This window comes from Rutilus rutilus (assembly GCF_951802725.1).
Source record: "Rutilus rutilus genome assembly, chromosome: 6".
NCBI classification, from domain to species: domain Eukaryota; kingdom Metazoa; phylum Chordata; class Actinopteri; order Cypriniformes; family Leuciscidae; genus Rutilus; species Rutilus rutilus.
In genome coordinates, this window is record NC_140214.1 from 16,493,996 (window position 1) to 16,515,500 (window position 21,505).

Sequence of the window (21,505 nt, forward strand, 5' to 3'; positions counted from 1 at the left end):
AAGTAACGTAGCATGGAATAGACTTCCTCAACTTGCAGACAGCTTTTTAACAGTATGAAGAGTCAGTGTTCCACTCAATGTTAATGGCTTCAAACAGTTCATGAGTAGTTGAAAAAAGTCTCCCAGATCGTTTGAGTTTAATTTAGTTCAATATTCTCCTGCACTTCAAAGCATAAATGTCTTTTCACAGTGAAGTATCTCCCCATCACTATGAATCTTGTGTTTCATTATGATTCCCATTTCCCCACACACAACTTCCCATAAGTAAGTAGATATTGCTAATTTCCTGATCAGTAATTTGCAGTTGAGACAATTAAAACTTGGCCCTTTTTTGCCCAAGTGTATTTCAAAATAAATCAATTTTATTTCAATAAAATATAATATATAAAATATAATTATATAATCAATAAATTCAATTTATTTATTTTTTTGAGAGAGAGAGAGAGAGAGAGAGAGAGAGAGGGCATAACTCATATCCACCTGACTATTTGCTTTTTTCCCCCTCAGCATCTTTTAGCCTTTCCTGTTAACTTCTCCATAAGAGAGTGTTCTGGAATTGGTCAGAGGTCCATCCCTGTTTTTCAGTGTTTACACATCCCTCACTTGTCTTTTCCTATTTCCTAAATGTGCAGCGTTTCAGCCGTGCTTCACATGCCAGGCAGATGTGCTGTCTCTTGCATTACTGTACAGAAGTAGGTGTAGCAGCTAGATGTCAATGGCTCTGGGGGAGAAAGTGAGAGTAGCATGCATGCGGGGCTGGGTTGGACCTGGGTGAAGTTTTCTTTCCTAATGGTTGGGTAAGGGGCTGGGTTTGTGATGTCAGGCTGCAGGAAACAGATAAAACGTTTAGCGCGTTAGTTTGATCTGATGTGGAGATGTGGAGAGCGCATGCAGCGGGACTCAGCCTGGGAATATAAACACACACGGAGCGCAAGAGGAGTCTGCGCACCATCTCAAGGTGATCCAAAGAGCCGTTTTCACTTGGAACAGCATGGCAAAAAGACAAATCTCCTTTCAGTACCTTCACATTATTGGATTTTGATCCATATTTGTGAGAAAAATAAATACATTTTTAAGCTGACTTTTACAGCTCCCTGATATCTGATACACTCCTCTGTTAGATAAACATCGACTTTTTTATTTTTATTTGAACATTTTGGCGGTTTATTCGGGGGAAGAAGTGTGACCGCGAGCATTTGGACGCGACCAATTGCGCACCGGTGAAAGGTGGCAACCTCACATAACCTTTTTCCAGCGTGACATCTCTTCAAACAACCTTACACTGTACAGACAGCAAGCTATGTAAGTCTGCAATCAAACGCGATTTTAACGCTTTAATTCGACCACAATGAGGATACATTATTGCGCGCGTAAATGAACTACAAGTGAATGACAACTAGACCTTTGCGCTGTCAGAGCGCGCTACAGAGACAGTTTTGAGGAGATCCATTAGACACGAGATGTTATTTGTTTGGAGATAAGCACTAAAAAGGGAGGGAGAAAAGACTTAAAGTAGACAGTTTGGTGTCAGTTAGGGTACTCGTTATTAGCGACATCCAGTTGCAGACAGAGGAACAGACTATCTACCTTAATGCACTGACAATTTAGACTTCCCTTGTTATCATTTCTTTTCAAACAATAAAAAAACTTTCATTAACACACCTATCTTAACTTAAACACAGTACATGCTATCGTTGATGAGAAAAAAGGCACCCAAAACAATTAAAGCGATTTAAATATTAGGCTATCTCCCTTCCCAAGTGCAATTAAAAACAATCAAACATATGTCCATGCTTTGAAAGCTGCACTATCTCCTCAATAAAATGACGTTTTTTAGACTACTGGCTATTCTTCTCGCAGTATTTTACACATGGCTGCTGAACAGCGCTCAGTCAGATCATATCCAGAAGTATAAGCGGACACTGGCACAGAGAGCGGACCGAGCGCTGGCTGGAGAGCAGTGCGGTTCTATCAGCCGCAAGCGGCCGCCGCGCTCCACTGCGCAACAGTTCCCCCTAGTGGGCGTGATCGGAAAGTACGCTCGCCTGATAGACTTGCACTTACGGAAAACTCAAACGGCGAGGTCGTGTTCAGGTGAGTGCAGCTCTAGTGACACAAATGCGGTTGAATTAACTAACTGGGATAGTAATGAGAAGGGAAAATATTATGATCTACAAGAAGAGACTTTCATATTGAAGAAAGAAGGCAAACAATCACGGGGGGCCACTGCGCCTGGATCTACTAAGTCACACAAACCCTTTAAATCCAAATCAAAAGGACACCCTTTACAGGCAGAACAGGGTGGTGATTTGATAGACAGCTTGTCCTCACCAAGTAGGGTTGCACGGAGCCTTCCAGAGATCATCAAAGAAGAAGATGCCCCAAATGATACGCAGGACACCAATATCCACCATATCGCCAACTCTAAAGATAGTGATGAGTACTCTGGGGAGCAAGAAGGGCTGCAGAGCACTGCTGGGGAGCTATGGAGGGCCGATGTACGAGATGTGCCTGCAAAGTGGATGGCAGCTGTGTATTTCAGAGGTCAGGCGGAGCAACTAAAGGTGAACCCTGCATTTGGCATAGAACTTCCTCGTTCCAGCTTCACTTTAGAGCTGTGGGTCAAGCCGGAAGGGGGACAGAATAATCCTGCCATCATCGCAGGTGGGTGTTCATTCATACATCATTCTCATATTCTCAAATCACTCTTTTCATGTTGGAAGCAGGGATGCAGCTTCTTCTTTTTTTTTCTTTTTTTTTTTGGTTCTCAAAACTGTTTTTCTAGGAATTGGAATTGTCAGGCTATTACTTAAAGCAGTAGTTATTACTTGAAGGATACATAATTCACAATTAGCAACTGTCTAATCAGAATAAATTCTGCTGTAAGGCATACAGCCATGCAGACCAAATTGATTATGGGAAGTCAGATTCATTCCTCGAACTCCCCTCATTTCATCAAGTGCACCAAATGGTGTGTGGTAGAATCTGTGTTGTGTCACAGCTTTGACACATTGTTGTTTCATTTAAGAGGCCTTTGTTTGAGGATATCAGCTGACAAGCAGATGAAAGGAGAATGGGGAAATGAGGTGCAAACGATGAGTAGTGCTGGGGCGGAGTGTAAGAGAGACAAGTGGCCACCACCTGCTCAGTGTGTCCTGTCTGCTGTATTTAATCACATGTTTAGTGCATATGACACGTTGCGTTTCCAAGATTTGATTCATAAGCAGCATGGTCTGGACACCGTACTCACATTGACAGCTACCTTCCATCCAGCTCAATAGTTTGGTATATTTAAAACATTTCATTTGCTGCAGAAAGTAGGTGGTTTTTCATGTGCAAAGCTGATTGCCTGTTAAGGCTTTGTAATTCAAGTATATCATTTATTTTTATTTTATACTACGGGGCTGCTGAATGCTTGAATCTGATTGGTTGATGAACATAAGGTGTGCAATTATTTTCAGGAAAACGCACAGCTAAAGTTGTTCCAGGAAGGTCTTGACCGCATTACATGTCCATATCACTTCACCAAATTATTTCAGTTATTTCAAAGGTCCTTACAGCCTACAACAGCAAAAGAACCAAAACCCACAACGACACTGATAAATAAATATAGTAAACAATAGGATAAAAATAACAAATTATTTCCATGTTTTTTTGCCACAAAATTACATTTTATTATGTATGGACAGCACATACTCTCTTTCTCCTGCTCTCTCTCCCACTCAAACGCACACACATACAGTACGGACACACACTCGCACAGATACGTATTGTCAGCTCTGATCTGTCGATTTTATCTGTAAAATAGTTTAGCAACCTTAAGCTACATGACATTTCTCACTAGCAAGGTTATAACTGCGCTGTTCTTGAAGCAGATAAATGTACAGTTTTGCTATTAGTTAAGATGCTGCTGCCGAACTCTGTTGAGAGACGCAGGTTTAGGGAATTCACACATACTTAATCTCTCTCTCTCTCTCTCTCTCTCTCTAATAACGGTGTTCTGTCGGTTTATCCTACCTTGTCAGATTTTGCTACCTCCCATTAAAACAGTAGGTAGCACAATTCGACAGCAAAAAAATAAATAAAATGCTACCTATCAGATTGTGCTATACCAGCATCATATTCATGTGGTCTGAGGCTTTATTAACATCCATACCTACCCCTACCCTAAACCTACCCTTAAAAATATATTATTTATTTATTTATATTTATTTTTTGTTATTGCAAACCCATCACTAAAATTCATGAAATTATTATTATTTAATTTCTTTAGAGGACCTTATTGTGCCTTCTCCTTGTTATAGGGCTTAGGGCAGCGTTCCAGGTTTTCATTAACTGTTATATGATATATGGTTTTGACAGGCAACTGAGTTGACGCTCGATGCACATATTATGATTACAAAAAAAAAAAAAAAAAAGGTGTGGAACATCACAGAAGGTGCCGGATCCCTCAAAGGAGCTTTCATAATCAGGTAAATGGGCATTTTCGTATGGCTGCTGAGGAGGGTCAATGTGGAAATGATTATATCTGGAAGTGCTTCTGAGACTAGTTCCCAGTAAGAAGAACAAAGCCCAGAGTTCTGTGGTTGTAACCTGCACAAGGCTTTTCCTCTACCATGGATGCCAAAATACATGCTTTTAGGCAAAAAGGGGTGCAAATATTATTCATCTGTTTCTAACACTGATGAGTCATCTATCAGACCTCAAAGAGAGCATTAGATATTCCATTTTAAAATTATCCGCCACTTGGATAAAATCAGTATTCCCCAATGACGTCAAATCTCACAAACCTCTTAAATAAATGAGGGTTTCTACCATCTTGCTATTGTTAAGATTGCATTATTTCACTTTGACATATTCGTCATCACTAAAATTATGTGAACATTCACTCTAGCTCCTTCTGAGGTCAATAGCTTTCTTTTAACAATCAGTGGACAAATCTATTGTTATAAAGCCAGTTTTTAAAAAAATCACTCACTTTGCCAAATGAGCGTTCAAAGGCTTTACTGGAAGTGGTCGTTTCAGCGCTAACTTTTCTTTCGCTAATAAGTGATACTATTCAAAAACATTCGCTTTTTCTCTGTCTCTCATAAACACTTATCATATTGAAGCCATCACTCATACAAGGTTACAAAAAAAAGTATTTCTTTAGCACACTTTGTCTCAAGCCAAACTCAGCACTGCGGGCCAGTCTGAGGTGGGAGACGGACACTATAAAAACAGGAAGATAAGAACCTGGGCTTTGAAAGTGTATAGTACGCCATCCAAGTGGATAGTACTCTGGAAAGGTTTGTCTTCAAATTCACGACTTCAGGGCTGGCTGATACACACAGAAATTAGCACATGTTGTCACACGCGGGAGCCCCGCACACACATCAGCAGGCTTCTCCAATGAATTAAATTTCAGTGTGGTCCACGTCCCTCGGGATATTTTGTTTAAAGCTGCCCATCTCTCATCCCCTGTTTGCAGGGAATAATACACCCGAGTGTGTATATGCTCGCATGTGCGTGTGTTGTTGGGAGGGTGAAGGGGTTCCCTGACCTCTCTCTGTCCTTCGACGGTAACATCTGTCTGCCAGATGTGACTGCTCCTTACGAAAGACAGCTGGGAATATCAGTGGATTTGTTGAATGGAAATGACTTAAACTCTTAAACTCTTCAGATAATTAAATGACAATTACTCTGTGCTTGATGAAGCTACATTTCTGTTCATTGACTTTTTTTTCTTCTAGGCGTGTTTGACAACTGCTCGTATCCCTTGAGCGAAAAAGGCTGGTCTGTCGGTATTCGAGCGGCAGATCCTACAGGAAGAAAAGATGGCAGGTTTTTCTTCTCCCTTCGCACGGATCGCGCTCTCAAATCCACCACTATTGTCGGACACCAGCGCTACCAGCCCAACAGCTGGACTCATGTGGTGGTCAGTTATGACGGCCACAAGATGGCGCTGTACGTAGACAACTCCAAGGTCAGCGAGAGCAGCAAGCAGTCAGGTGACCTGTACAGCCCCTACATCAAGGCCTGTCGGTTGTTTCTGCTCGGCGGGGACCAGTATGATCATAAGCACAGTTTCCGCGGGCATTTGGGAGGTGTCACGCTATGGGGTTATGCGCGCACTCACCAAGCACTTAAAGGTAACCAACCCCATGCAGAGAGACAATCTCCCCTCCTGTCCCAGTGGGCAGATTTCTCAGAGGTCGAGAATCAGTGGGCGCCCTACAAAGACCGTCACAACCCAGTCATCGTGGCTCTTCCCATCCCAGAAAGACAGCTTGTGTCTCCATTTCTGCCGCCTCCATGCGGCGTGACTGTGTGTGACAATGCCGACGTCGCCCTCAGTTATAACCAGCGTTGGCAGCTGCACGCCGCGAAGCGCCTACGTTACCGCATCGTGAATATCTGTAAGGATGACGGTGCTGACCCAACAGTCTCTCTGCAGCAGATCCAGCTACAACACCAAGCCTTGGAAGACGCCTTCCGTCCTTATAATATCACACTGGAACTCAGCATTCACAGCGTCTACAACTCTTCACTCCAACAGCGCTTCGTCCTCAGCAACTGCCACATTGCAAATGTGGGCAACCGCCAATGTGATCCCGAGTGCGACCATCCTCTCACGGGCCACGATGGGGGTGACTGCTTGCGCATGGGGCCTTGCTACAACTGGAAGCGGAGAGATGGAGTCTGCAACCCAGAGTGCAACAGTATTTACTATGATTACGATGATGGTGATTGCTGTGACCCTGAGGTCACAGATGTCGCAAAGACCTGCTTTGATCCAGAGTCTCCTCAGAGGTAAGCTTGTGCTTCAGTATGGTTCCACTTTGGCAACTAACTTGAAACCAGGAATAATTTTAGTTGGATGTGCAAGAGGGTTCATGTTTTGGTCCTAATTCGAGGATTGCAAAATCTTTCTAGCATAAAACCCTCAGGATGATATTTAACTGACTGATACCATATCATTACATCAACTATGCACATTTATATATCCCTACTTTATATTCCTACCAAACTGCTTTTAAACTGAATTTAAGTTCAAGGCCTAAAAGGCCAAGACAAAATGTTTTTTTAGTTCAAGAAATTGAAAACAAGTTATGTGCTTGTTAAATGTTCTCATAGCAGTATCAGGAAAAGGGAAACCAACGTGTCTTATTGTGAAATAGTGTTCACTTTTTTCAAGATTGTCAGAGCATTTTGTATTACTCAACATGCAAAGCATACAAATCGGCCTTCTGGAATAGCTTTAAAAAGCATGCAAAACTTGGATGTAGAACTGAGCCAAAGTATACGCTTAATGTGGCTAAACAACAAAACCAGAGGTCTCGGCTCTATTCATTGTGAAAGGCAGGACAGTTTTGCTCCCGTACAGACTGTGTGATGGCTTGTCATAGAGTCTTTCATTTTTCTTATGCTACAGATATAAAAGTAGATGTTCACAAAGTCGCACTATAGCGTAATCCTAAAAATGTGATCTATTAAGATCTTCTATCTATTCTATGCAAGCATAGAAAATATTTTTTTATGCGTGTTTTAAACTTTTGAGCGTACCATTTTTAGGAGATTAGATTATTCAATTGGATATCATATATAATGTAAGATATATGGTAATAAATCCATCATTTTAACTTCCTACCTTCCTACCTGCAGACTGCACTTATTGTATTGTATATATAAATGTTCACATAAATGTTTAATCATATTCAGTCTGAATCTTGTTGCAGGATAAAGCTACTATACATCAAAATTTCACATGCAGTCTGGGAAGTGTTGTTCCAGGCTCAGTGTGCATAGAGACCTAGTGTCTCAGCCTCCAGCTGTTGTCATTTTATGGTTGCTTGAGAACAAGCTTTCTTCAAGGTATGCCTTTCTGTTCCTGAAGGGTTCCTATAGAGATAAATAGGGTCCCAATGATACCATTGGATGGTGGTCTGAGATACACTCATTTGGTAGATTTGCCCTGGGACACTTTTAAAGAGGACATCAAGTTTATAGCCAAAATGGTTGGTGGATCATAAATCAGTTGAATGCCATCTCAACGCTGTTTCTACAAGGCTTAACTGGTTAGCATGACCTGTTAGATGGTGGTAGATGATGCAGCTACACACTCTGCAGGCAAAAAAGCATCTATCTTTCAGTCATTCAAAAGTAGTTGAGTATTCTGACTAAATAATATTATAATAAGTTATTATTATTATAATATGAAAGTTTGTTTCCGCCAGAGATTAAAAAAATAAAAAAGGTAATTCTGACTTTTTCAGAAGTCGCAATTGCGAGTCATAAAGTCAGAATTGCGTGATACAAAGTCGTAATTGTGTGTTATAAAGTCAGAATTGTGAGATATAAAGTCACAATTGCCAGTTATGAAGTCAGAATTGTGTGATATAAAGTCGCAATTCTGTTATAAAGTCAGAATTGCATGATATAAAGTGGCAATTGCGTGTTATAAAGTCAGAATTGTGTGATATAAAATCACAATTGCGTGCTATAAAGTCAGAATTGTGAAATATAAACTCGCAATTCTGACTTTATAACTCAGAATTGCATGTTTATATCTTGCAATTCTGACTTTATAACACGCAATTGGGAGATATAAAGTCAGAACTGCGAGAAATAAACTCACAGTTGTGAGAAATAAAATCTTGCAATTGCGGGTTTATATCTTGCAATTCTGACTTTATATCTTGCAATTCTGAGAAATATTTAAACTCGGAATTGTGAGATAAAAAGTCGCAATTATCTTTTAAAATGTTTTATTCTGTGGAGGAAACAAGCTTCCATATTCTAATAATAAGCAACATACCATTTAAAAGGTTGGAGTCAGTAAGGTTTTTTTAATTTTATTTTTAAAGAAATTAATACATTTATTCAGCAAGGACAAGACTGGAGTAATCAACCATTACTCCAGTCTTGTCCTTGCTGAATAAATTCAGACTGGCCATTACAGGAATAAATAGAATTTCAAATTGTAATAATATTTCACTATATTACTATTTTTGCTGTATTTTTGATTAAATAAATGCAACCTTGGTGGGCAACCAAGGTTTTTATACATAAAAAAAAAAAACGTACCAACCCCAACTTTTGAACTGTGTTGATTTATCGCTAATATTTCATTGTTTAACCATTTCACGGTTTTGTTTTGAAAGGCTCTTACAAGTGTGAAATAGATAGTTTTTCCTTTCTCACAGATCAGGATAGTCTCTAGTGAAGGGCTTGGGACATTAGCATGATGTAATTTTCCTTCGTTCCTGTGCCAGTCGAGCAACTGCCATTGAGATGAATAGGAATGCTAAAAGATTTCTTCAGGGAATTTAAGACCTCCTTAATACTATCTAGGCCAACATTTTGTAATGGTGGTGACCTGGAGTAGCATGCTGTCCTTGGCACTCCATATTCAAAAAGCAAAGGTTCATTCACTGGACTTATTTTCCTCTAAATATGATGTGTCAATAGGTAGAAATGCTGATAGCCAATGGGACCGTATTAGCCTTGGACTCATAGACTAAGCCCTTAGATAGGTCTTTCCTTACTATGCTGGAAGCGCGTATCGTTAAGGCAGTGGTCCAGAGTTTGCAGAGAATTAATGCAGGGATGACATTTTGATGGCAATTGTATAGCGTGCTTTTTATGTCGAGGTCTGGGATTTTAATGCTTTGCTGTGTGAGTTATAGCCCAGGTATCTGCTGCTGGGCAGTAAAGCTCGAGTACCTGCCAATGGCTGTCACTACTCAATTTTGTTGTTGAAGCAGAGAAAAACAGCACAGGGGAACCACCAGGTGCTTTTTGGCAAGCTCCAGAAATGGAACGAGAAGAAAGCAAAGACATTTTAGTTCAGACATTTAAGCCAATAGAACTGAACTACCTGATATCTCTTCTCTTTAGTAATTATCTTTGATAGATGTTTAGCAATTTTAGTGATTTATGATGTATTTATTTCTTTATTCATTCTGCTGCAAGATATGTGGAATGGTGGTTTTGAAACTACCCGTTTCAATAAAAAAAAATCTCATTTTTTTCTTCTTTTTCTCTGTGTTATTCAAAAGGATTGTGTCCACCTATAAGGTGAAGTGTGTAGTTTTTTTTTTTTTTTTTTTTCTTAAAATACTTTATTATATCCAAATTTCGTGCACAGTAGACCTATACTCCTCTGAAGTGTTAACCTCCGGAAACACTCAGAAGTGTAAACAACTGCTTTTAAACCTTTGCTTTGTTTGAGTGGTCTGACACGTTGGAGGACAAGGCGAAAGGGGCCGTATTTTTTATTATTGTTGCTTTTCCATTAGTTCTGCTAATAGCACAGAAATTAGGGGAGACTGGGGTTTGTTGGCACAAGTCTCTGGTGAAATGAACATTAACCCAAGATCTTAAGTAATTTTCAATGTCAAAATATTTCATTTATCGTGTTAAAGTATCTGTTTTATAAAAATATGTTTTGTCAAATTAAACAATATAAAATGATTATAAAAGTACAATTATGTATATAGTACCATTCATAAAAGTTTGGCTATATATATATATATATATATATATATATATATATATATACAGTGGGTACGGAAACTATTCAGACCCCCTTAAATTGTTCACTTTGTTATATTGCAGCCATTTGCTAAAATCATTTAAGTTCTTTTTTTTTCCTCATTATTGTACACACAGCACCCCATATTGACAGAAAAACAGAGAATTGTTGACATTTTTGCACATTTATTAAAAAAGAAAAACTGAAATATCACATGGTCCTAAGTATTCAGACCCTTTGCTCAGTATTTAGTAGAAGCACCCTTTTGATCTATTACAGCCATGAGTCTTTTTGGGAAAGATGCAACAAGTTTTTCACACCTGGATTTGGGTATCCTCTGCCATTCCTCCTTGCAGATCCTCTCCAGTTCTGTCAGGTTGGATGGTAAACGTTGGTGGACAGCCATTTTCAGGTCTCTCCAGAGATGCTCAATTGGGTTTAAGTCAGGGCTCTGGCTGGGCCATTCAAAAACAGTCACGGAGTTGTTGTGAAGCCACACCTTCGTTATTTTAGCTGTGTGCTTAGGGTCATTGTCTTGTTGGAAGGTGAACCTTCGGCCCAATCTGAGGTCCAGAGCACTCTGGAGAAGGTTTTCGTCCAGGATATCCCTGTACTTGGCCGCATTCATCTTTCCCTCGATTGCAACCAGTCGTCCTGTCCCTGCAGCTGAAAAACACCCCCACAGCATGATGCTGCCACCACCATGCTTCACTGTTGAGACTGTATTGGACAGGTGATGAGCAGTGCCTGGTTTTCTCCACACATACCGCTTAGAATTAAGGCTAAAAAGTTCTATCTTGGTCTCATCAGACCAGAGAATCTTATTTATCACCATCTTGGAGTCCTTCAGGTGTGCTTTCATGTGTCTTGCACTGAGGAGAGGCTTCAGTCGGGCCACTCTGCCATAAAGCCCCGACTGGTGGATGGCTGCAGTGATGGTTGACTTACTACAACTTTCTCCCATCTCCCGACTGTGTCTCTGGAGCTCAGCCACTGTGATCTTTGGGTTCTTCTTTACCTCTCTCACCAATACTCTTCTCCCCCGATAGCTCAGTTTGGCCGGACGGCCAGCTCTAGGAAGGGTTCTGGTCGTCCCAAACGTCTTCCATTTAAGGATTATGGAGGCCACTGTGCTCTTAGGAACCTTAAGTGCAGCAGAAATTTTTTTGTAACCTTGGCCAGATCTGTGCCTTGCCACAATTCTGTCTCTGAGCTCTTCAGGCAGTTCCTTTGACCTCATGATTCTCATTGGCTCTGACATGCACGGTGTGCTGTAAGGTCTTATATAGACAGGTGTGTGGCTTTCCTAATCAAGTCCAATCAGTATAATCAAACACAGCTGGACTCAAATGAAGGTGTAGAACCATCTCAAGGATGATCAGAAGAAATGGACAGCACACACAGGTCTTAATCATAATCTCAATCGTTTAGGGAAACACGCAACAGGACTATGCATTAATTGTGACAGGAGAGAAACGGTAGAGCATATATTAATAGAATGTGAAGCATACAGAACAGAACGAATCATACTGTTAGAACAAGTTAAAGAATTAGGTTTCACTCATTTATCAGTAGAGGGTTTACTTTCCTTTTCTACATCAAAACCATCAGCATGGCCAGCTATCATGAGATATCTTAAAGAAACAGACCTATTTGATCGAATTTAAGAATAACAAGAATATATATCTACTATTATTATTTATTTATTTTTTTTATTATTATTATTATTATTATTTTTTTTATTTATTTATTTTTTTTTTTTATTATAATACATGTTAGTAGAAATCCGCATTGAAGCTCCACACCCCAAACAGTTGGTGGCGGTAATGCACCAAAATGGTATGCCAACCGCCAATAAAAGAAGAAGAAGAAGAAGAAGAAGAAATGGACAGCACCTGAGTTAAATATATGAGTGTCACAGCAAAGGGTCTGAATACTTAGGACCATGTGATATTTCAGTTTTTCTTTTTTAATAAATGTGCAAAAATGTCAACAATTCTGTGTTTTTCTGTCAATATGGGGTGCTGTGTGTACAATAATGAGAAAAAAAAAAAAGACCTTAAATGATTTTAGCAAATGGCTGCAATATAACAAAGAGTGAAAAATTTAAGGGGGTCTGAATACTTTCCGTACCCACTGTATATATATATATATATATATATATATATATGTGTATATATATATATATATATATATATATATATATATATATATTCAGAAAGTATTTTAATTATATTCATTAATAGTGACAATAAAGACTTTTGTAATGTTACAAAAATATATACATTTTAAAGAAATGCCGTTCTTTAGGTTTCCTCAAAAATATTAAGCAGCACAACTTTTCAACATTGATAATGATAAATTCATTTTTCTCCAAATCCGCATATTAGAATGATTTCTGAAGGATCACATGACACTGAAGACTGGAGTAATGATGCTGAAAATACAGCTTTACCATCACAGGAATAAACTACATTTTAAAATATGTCAGAATAGAAAACAATTACTTTATTGTAATTATGTTTGACAATATTACTGATATATTCTATTTTTGATCAAATAAATGCAGCCTTGGTGAGCACAAGAGACTTGTTTCAAAAACTTTTGAAAGGTATATCTTCAGAATTATTCTTTATTTAATATTAATACTTTAATATTTCAAATGATATTTATATTTATATTTCTGCATGTGATCTATGCCCACATTTATTTATTTATGTTTATTATAGAAACTTTTTTATATACAATATTCAATCTTTTAAAAGTTAGTTTTGACCGAAAAAAAAATGGACTTGTGATTGCTCTGATTAGAGGACTGTGCTGACATTTTCATTTGCTGTTGTTTTTGTCATATTATATTTGTTCCCTGAATAAGCATTTTTGTGGCATCAGTTGGTTTTGTGGTTAGTATTAGATTCCCCTGTGCGAAAGCTTAGGGAAAAACGGACAACATGTTTTCTTTGTTTTTTTTTTTTTTGGTAATTGATTCGATTCATCTGTATATAAATATGTTCTTCCTTAAACATACTGAAAGGCTGGACTGGTAAATACCGTCAGCACTCACAGCTTACAGTTAACCACTAATCTCCAGGCATGGAGGAAGCATTTGTTTATGTGAGGCTTGAGTCTGAGTGTTGTTTGAAAAAATAAAATAAAATGAAATACTGATTTTTGAAGCCAGTAGAAATAATATTTGCTTTAGCCTCTCACACTGTAAAATGTGATTTGTTGCTTAAAACTACAAAAATGATGTTTTGACTTGATTTCAAATGTTTGGTAATTTATTAAACCAGTATTATTTGTTGATAAATTACACACTTAACTTGACTCATTGTGACTTTGGATAACTGCAGTGAATTCTGTGTGCATTTTGTTTCCTCTTCTACGCAATTCGTCATCTTTCATCGAGGAATGTCAGTTTAACGCATCAAGTCAATGCATCTAGGTTACAAACTTTTGTACTTTTTTAATAGCATTTTTGTCTTTACATCTGATAAGACAGTGTAGGAAGTAAATAGGAGGCAGGCCTGACTTAAATCTGTGTCCTTGTGAGTACACAGTTTATATTTGATATGAGTTGTTGTGCCATGTCTCTTATACATACTTTATTATTTAACCTCTCATAATCCTTTACCAACTTCCTCCTACTGTTGCTTCTTACTTATGTTTCTTGTAGATTTGTTTTTCAAATCCAATCTTTTGGACTGACTGACCTCACTGCCATACTGCAGTTCAATGATTTCAGATCTGTCATTGTAATGACTTAAGTTTAGTTTAGTTTAGTTTATTTGTTTAGCACATGTTTAGTACAAGTACAAAACTATGCAAGGAGGGAACGAAGCCACTCTAGGCTTGTACAGAGTTCCACTCCTGCACTTAAGTGTGAGCTAGACGGCTAGAGACATAAGAGAGTCGTTGTCATTTTGGGAAGGGAGGACAGAGAATTGGAAATTCTGCCCATGCTCATGTCTATCCCCCTTCTACTTTCTTTCTCACCTCTTTCTAGTCACGTGATGTGAATGTTTCACTTTGCGTGTCGGAATGTTTGAACCCAGACCATACTCTTCGGGTTTGGAAGTTCAAGTCCATTTACTAAAATTTTTTATATATAGCCTATCACATTATTATAGATTCTGCCATATAAACAGTATAAAAACCATAATATTTAGAGCACCATTTTTTGCCACAAGATGCCACTGTTTTTGACACTCTTGATGCCTCGAATCTTTTCCCGAAACAATCAGAGAAAGGTTCAAAGATTTGGAAAAACTTCAAAGATTTGGAAAAATCGTAATTTTTTCTGTCCCTACTCAATATTGTATGCCTTTTTGCAAATGTTTCAATCAAGTTTAGCTGTTTTAGAGATTGTTTACTCATTTTGAGCCTGGTTTTTAACATTAATTATCTGTAATGTCATTTTTCGTGTGTGGAAAAAGTGCCAAATAAACAAAACTAAAGTAGCCAATCAGATTTATTTTCACCCATTTGACGTTACAACACACAAACACAAACCTTTATTTATTCTCATTCTCTCTTGCTTTTTCAATATGTCATGAGTGTACAAAGATAGATTAATAATCAATTAAAAAAATTATATTACTTAGCGCCCTCTCATGGTACGCACAGTTCGTACAGCCGTGCAAGTGCCACTGATGTCCATGATGTTGAATATTTAGTCTAAGCATTCAAATGTAAGTCAGGAAGGTTTTAGAAAAACACTGAAATGCATATAAATTATAAATCACAGAATTTTAACTGCAAAAAATAGTTTTTCTTAACCTTCTCCTAATCAGTATTTTGTCTCAATCTTCTCCTAATCAGTATTTTTGTGCTTTCTAATGAATAAACAAGATAACATTTCTTGAGAAGATAAATTGCTAATAAAACCAATAACGTAATAATAACACATAACACAACTTTTCAGAGAATGTATTTCAAATTACATTTATTTTTCTTATCCCTTTGGCAACTATTTTATTTCAGTAGAAATCTAACAAGTTTATGATTAAAAAAGAAAAAGAAAATACTGATTAAGAACATGATTTTTTGCAATGTGATTGTGACTAAGAATAATAATAAAAAAAGAATAAATCACCTGTCATAATGTGCAACCTTCACTTTTGCTAAACGTGTTTTATTTCCAATATTCTGCATCTGATTGACTTTTCTATCAACAAAGATTCACTGTACAAAAAATTATGGTCCAAAACATATTTGTAGCACTTATTTTCCAGATCACATTTGGAAAAGATCGTTCACCTTCATGTGATATATAAATAATTAAATCATTTGAATTATTTTGCTGAAATAGCCATATAGGAGACATTTAGGCAACTGTAGCGCTCAAAAAGAATGGCTCTGCCTTTGCTTGTTTAATAAAAAACGATGTCAGAAGTACGATGCTTGGTTTATTCTCGCATGGAACGGGTCCAAGAAACAGTAGGTGGTTCAGCTAATAGGCTCGACCCTTTGGAATGATCCAAAGGGCATTAAGAAACCGGACCTCTTCAAACCAACGGGCCAATGATATGAGGTGCAAAGGCTTAAGCAGCTATGAAAGCAAAAGAGAAAAATGACATGTGACATATTCCAAAGTAAAAATAAGTTAACATCACACATCAAAGCCCCTCTATGGCGATTCATCACAGCTGGGAGTAGAATGAAAAAGAGGGTAGTCGTTTCATGCGCCATAACCAGTTCGAATAATTATAATCTCTAATCATAATTTGTGACATAAAGTGATTTTTTAACGACTGTTGTTATTCAAACTGCTAATAAAAGTCAAGAGGCAAATTTAAAAACACGTACCGTGTATCACATCGTACCGCAGTCAATTTTATATTCGTTCTCTTTCAAATTCCAGTTGATTATACTTCTGATGGCATGTACCATAAGTAAAGGTGTCGTTAAAAAACATTAATTAAGTCAAATTTTAAATTGTCAGTCCTTTTTAAATCTCGATTTGACAGTCTCAATCTTTCACAGAAAATGTGAATAACTTTGATATTTTAATAACTTTAAATAATAATCAATGTTTTAAACATAAAACATAGAGTTCAATAACTGTGTATCAATTATCAATTCTAAAATTATTTTTTGAGCAGCTCTGCAGAAAATGGTTGTGTCATCATCTTGCTCAATTGAGATCATGTTTGTTTCTCATCCATGGGAGAAGCCAGACTCAGTTGGGGTCCGGTTCTCCTTTGGCCAATGTCTTTCATGCTGTTCATTCATGTTTATGACACTTCTCTTAAAAATAACTTATTTTCTATGCAAAGTGGTTTGAGTGTGTGTCAATATCTCTGCTACAGGGCTTATCTGAGCATAAAGGAACTGAAGGAGCTACTTCATCTGAGCAGTTCAGACATGCTCAACGTGTTCTTTGCTAATAATTCAGCACGCGAGGAGCTTGCTGGAGTCGCCACCTGGCCATGGGCAAAAGAAGCCCTTACTCATCAAGGTAAGATGTCCACTCAAATGTAACGCAAGAGCTCATGAACATGACAAAATGAAGAACCTAAGTCCAGTTTTAATTAGAAATAAGGTTTAACAAATTTTTTTTTTAAAGCCCAAAACCCTAATCATGTGAACATGAAGATTTAATGATGAAAACATGACTTAACTATATAGACATGATTCAGCTAGACTAGAATGGACTACACCAGGGGTGCCCAATCCTGCTCCTGCCGATCGACTGTCCTGCACAGTTCATCTCCAACCCTAATCAAACACACCTGAAGCAACCAATTAAGGTCTTCAGGATCACTTGAAAATGAAAGGCAGGTGTGTTTGATTAGGGTTGGCGATGAACTGTGCAGGACAGTCGATCGGCAGGAGCAGGACTGGGCACCCCTGGACTACACCATTCTTGGTGTAGTCGATTGTACATCTAGACCAGGGGTTCTCATTCCTGCACAACCCTAATCCAACACACCTGAACAAACTAATCAAGGTCTTCAGGATTGCTAGAATGTTACAGGCCGATGAGTTTTGACAAAGGTTGGAGCCAAACTCTGCAGGAAAGAGTTGAGAATCCCTGATCTAGGCTAGACTAGACTTTAAAATAAAAGACAAACTAATATTTCAAAATAAAAGACCAGGGACTTAACACAACAGATCTACCTCTTGGCCTCCATACCCAACTGGTTTCATTCTACCATGGACAATGTCAAGCTAAGACCTCGGTTGTTTCCTTTCGCTACATTCCCCAAAGCACATGTGTTTTTTTTGTACCTAATGCCATACATCTTCTTGTTCATGACTTGCTTTTTTTTCTATCGCCTTAAATCTTTTCTTTAAAGAAACACATTCTTGTCTCTTCCTCCTTGTTGTCTGTATTTGGCTTCATGAGATTAATGGGCCGTAATCTCAAGCATAAAAGAAAACACTTGCAGCACGCATAGATTTCCCTGTAGATTGCCCCTTAATCATTAAGGCTGTCCACCGGGAGAGAAGAAAAGGAACTCGACAACAACCAAACAAAAACAACAGAAGGGTATTACCCTGTTGCCATCTCCATCTAACTTCCAGCTGATTTTATAGTACCCGTCGCTGTTGTGTTTTAGAGCTCATTAAAATGGTCTTGGTGAAGTCCAGCTCCTTTAAAAATGAGATTTCTCTCAAGCAGGAAAGTTTCTTATGTAAGCCCACCTCCCATTGATTCAGGATCCATGATCAGACATTTTGGTCTTGGCTTTTTGGGTTATAGCTTTTGTTAATGAGATGATTTTGGCCTGTGCGTAGAATGTGAACTTTTAAACCGACATTAGCATGAGTAATTAGCACCAACCTGTTTTTATGAGCTTGAATTTGTCTACAGTCTGTTTCTAAAGTATATATGATAACACTTTACATTGGTGTTTAATTTGTAAACATTTAATAAATTTATTAGGTATCAAACAAACATTTTCACAGCATGTATTAATTCAGAGTAATGCTCCTTTGTTAATATATTATTGTTCATTTTTAATTATGTTTCATTCATAATTCATGAAGTGATTTTAATTCATAGAACTTTTAAATGTAAAAATAAAAAAGTGTAAGAACAAGATTAATAAATGCTGTAAAAGCATTGTTTGTTGGTATTTCATGTGGCATTATGTTAAGTTATATAAACTTATAGTAAAGTGTATGACAGGTGATTCGCATATTAATACAATTAATTTGATTTTATATTTGATTTATGTATTTTATATACAGTACTTTAAATATTTATTTTAATCCCCCAAATGTTATATTGGTATTCTATAATTATTCTATGATTATCTTGATTACTTGACTGGATACTTATTTGTCAAAAACTTGTGACCGCTAAATTGTATAACTGCACTATTATTTTCTTAGTGTGGTATAGTAGCCATGTAATAAACAGGATAGTCCAGACAGCCTGTTGTAATTACAAAATAAACCTCTTCAGGAAAGGGTCCTTGGGGTCCTGATCACCCTGTCATGCTTTAAACAGAGCCAAGAATAACTGTATCCCAATAGCCATGGTAGGTCAAGTTAAGAAGGAAAAATGTTGATGTATGAAATGTTCATAAAAAACGATTGACCAGAGTGTTGAGTAAAAAGTTTTTAAAGTTAGTTTTGTTTTTTATTCATCTTGGATGAATAAAACAGATTCCAGAGGTGGTCTGAGACATGAAAGGTAACATAAATTCATGAATGACTGACCACGCTGCTTTTAATCACTCAGAGATATGGCTCCATTCTTGCTATTCCCATAATCCACCTTTGCTTTTGATTTACTGTCTTTGGTGCAAGACAATCTTTGTCCACAAATGTTTCGGTGGACTTGCATGGAGGTTAAATGCGAGATTAGTTTCTCATAAATTAGGGGGCTCGGGTTTATGGTATGGGTTTGAGCAACAGCCTGCCCTGGTTTAATTCCACATAAATCATGAGCTTATTTGCGAGAGTACCTTGATGTCTATTGAGGAACAAGGTCAAACTACTGCTCTGAATGCTTTAAGTGAAATCAGACCATAGCATGAACTGCTGATCTTGTGGTATAACTGTAAATGATCTGTGTCTGTCAGACGTGTCTAGCCAAGCTCTGAACGTTTGGCTGAACTCCCATAAAACATGGATATTTCCTAAATAAAAAGGTCATTCTCTCTGATCTTGGATATTCGCTGTAAATGGTCTGTCTGTGGTGGAGCACAAATCTAGAAGAGAAAGCTTTTCTCAGGGCCACATAAACCAACTTCTGTTTTTAATTAGTAAACAAATGCCTTTTTTTTTTTTGCTTTAAAACCTAATAAAATGTATAAACACTATAAGTGCTATATAACAAAAATTATGCAAATTATTCTCTCAATGTCATTTCATATTTGCTCTTAAACAGCTGAACATCTGCATGGATTTTAAGCAGTTATAAATGTCACATTGTTTTAAGATATATATTACATTATTTGGATATAAAAAACAGATGCCAGTGTGGTACCATTCAGCAGGTGTGGGATCTTAAATACATTGTAATGTTCTGAAAGTGGTTAGAACATTCTACTGTTCTTTCTGGTAATCCTAGCTGCGGTGGTCCTGTTTACAGGTTAGATTACATAATGTTTTATGCAGCAGTATTTCAGAACAAATCAGTTTGATATACTCACAGACTTCTGGCTTTGAGATTAAAGTTAAACTTCAGAATCTACACCTCAGTGTTCTTTCAGGTTAAAGTTTATATTGTTTCATCAACTGCAGAGATGTCCATTTGTGTCATTTTTCAGGTGGAATGATTCTTAACCCCTCCTACTTTGGCACCAAAGGACACAACAACACCATGATCCATGAGATGGGTCATATTTTGGGACTGTACCATGTGTTTAAGGGTGTGAGTGAACGCGAGTCATGTGATGACCCCTGTCAAGAGACCACCGCATCCATGGAGACTGGAGATCTGTGTGCCGATACAGCACCAACGCCAAAATCGAAAGCTTGTCACGACCCTGATCCAGTCAATGACACTTGTGGCCTTACCCAGTACAAAAACACACCATACAACAACTACATGAGTTACACAGGTAGTCCCGATCAGTTTTCTGCTTCTGTTTGCCCAACAAAAAGAACCAGTTTCACTTAAAAAATATTGATGTTAGTGTTCACGTTCAAAAGTTTGGTATCAGTACGAAAAAATAAATAAAAATGTTCAACAGGGCTGCATTTATTTGATCAAAAATACTGTCAAAAACAATAATATTGTGAAATATTATTATAATTTAATAAAAAAAAAGATTCTATTTAATTATAATTTGTAATGTAAGTGATCCCAAGTGTAAAAGTGATCCCAAACATTTGAACAGTAGTGTATACATGAGGATCAAACATAATTTGTTTTGATTAAATTAAGGATCAAATTAATGTGAATAAAACAATGGAACATTTCAAATGTGAAAGTTTTTTTTTTTTTTTTACAGATGATGACTGTACAAACCATTTTACACCCAATCAAGTAGCTCGGATGCACTGCTATATTGATTTGGTCTACAAAGCCTGGGTCCAAGGCAGAAAGCCCACCCCTGTTCCTCTTGCACCAGTGGTTATTGGTCAAGAATCAGATTCCGTCTCAATTCATTGGCTGTATCCAATCAGTGGGCCACTTGTCCACAGGTAAAGTAAGGCGTGCACATATAGCAAATAACATGTATTCATGTTACATAATTTTTTGGATTCTCAAAGGTTTTTTTGTTTACTAACAGCCAGCAATGCAGTTTAACCAGATGTTAAATATGCTGCAATTCCGCAGCTACATATTCAACTTTCATTCTATTAAGTGAAAACACATGGAAATAGATGGATATACACTTGCCTTTGTAATGTTTTGTATGTGATTGCATTGCTATCCAAATGTGTTTTGGAGGCCTTTAAAACTTTTTTTTTCATCATCAGATAGCTCAATAAAAAAAGTGATTCATGGCACTACAAAGCAGGGCAAAAAAAATATTTTGAACACCCCATTTTTTTTATATGTATATATATATCACTGACTTT

General features: G+C 37.5%; 1 protein-coding gene across 1 annotated transcript in view; it reads left to right on the forward strand.

Moving 5' to 3' along the window:
• The first annotated feature begins 1,587 nt into the window (after nt 1-1,587).
• pappa2 (pappalysin 2) overlaps nt 1,588-21,505 on the forward strand; it is a 55,737-nt gene continuing 35,819 nt past the window's right edge. The window contains exons 1-5 of the mRNA XM_084412619.1: nt 1,588-2,664; nt 5,733-6,792; nt 16,828-16,976; nt 20,245-20,538; nt 20,932-21,124. Coding sequence (XP_084268745.1) covers nt 1,824-2,664; nt 5,733-6,792; nt 16,828-16,976; nt 20,245-20,538; nt 20,932-21,124 — 2,537 coding nt within the window. The 5' untranslated portion in view covers nt 1,588-1,823. The remainder of the gene's footprint in view (nt 2,665-5,732; nt 6,793-16,827; nt 16,977-20,244; nt 20,539-20,931; nt 21,125-21,505) is intronic.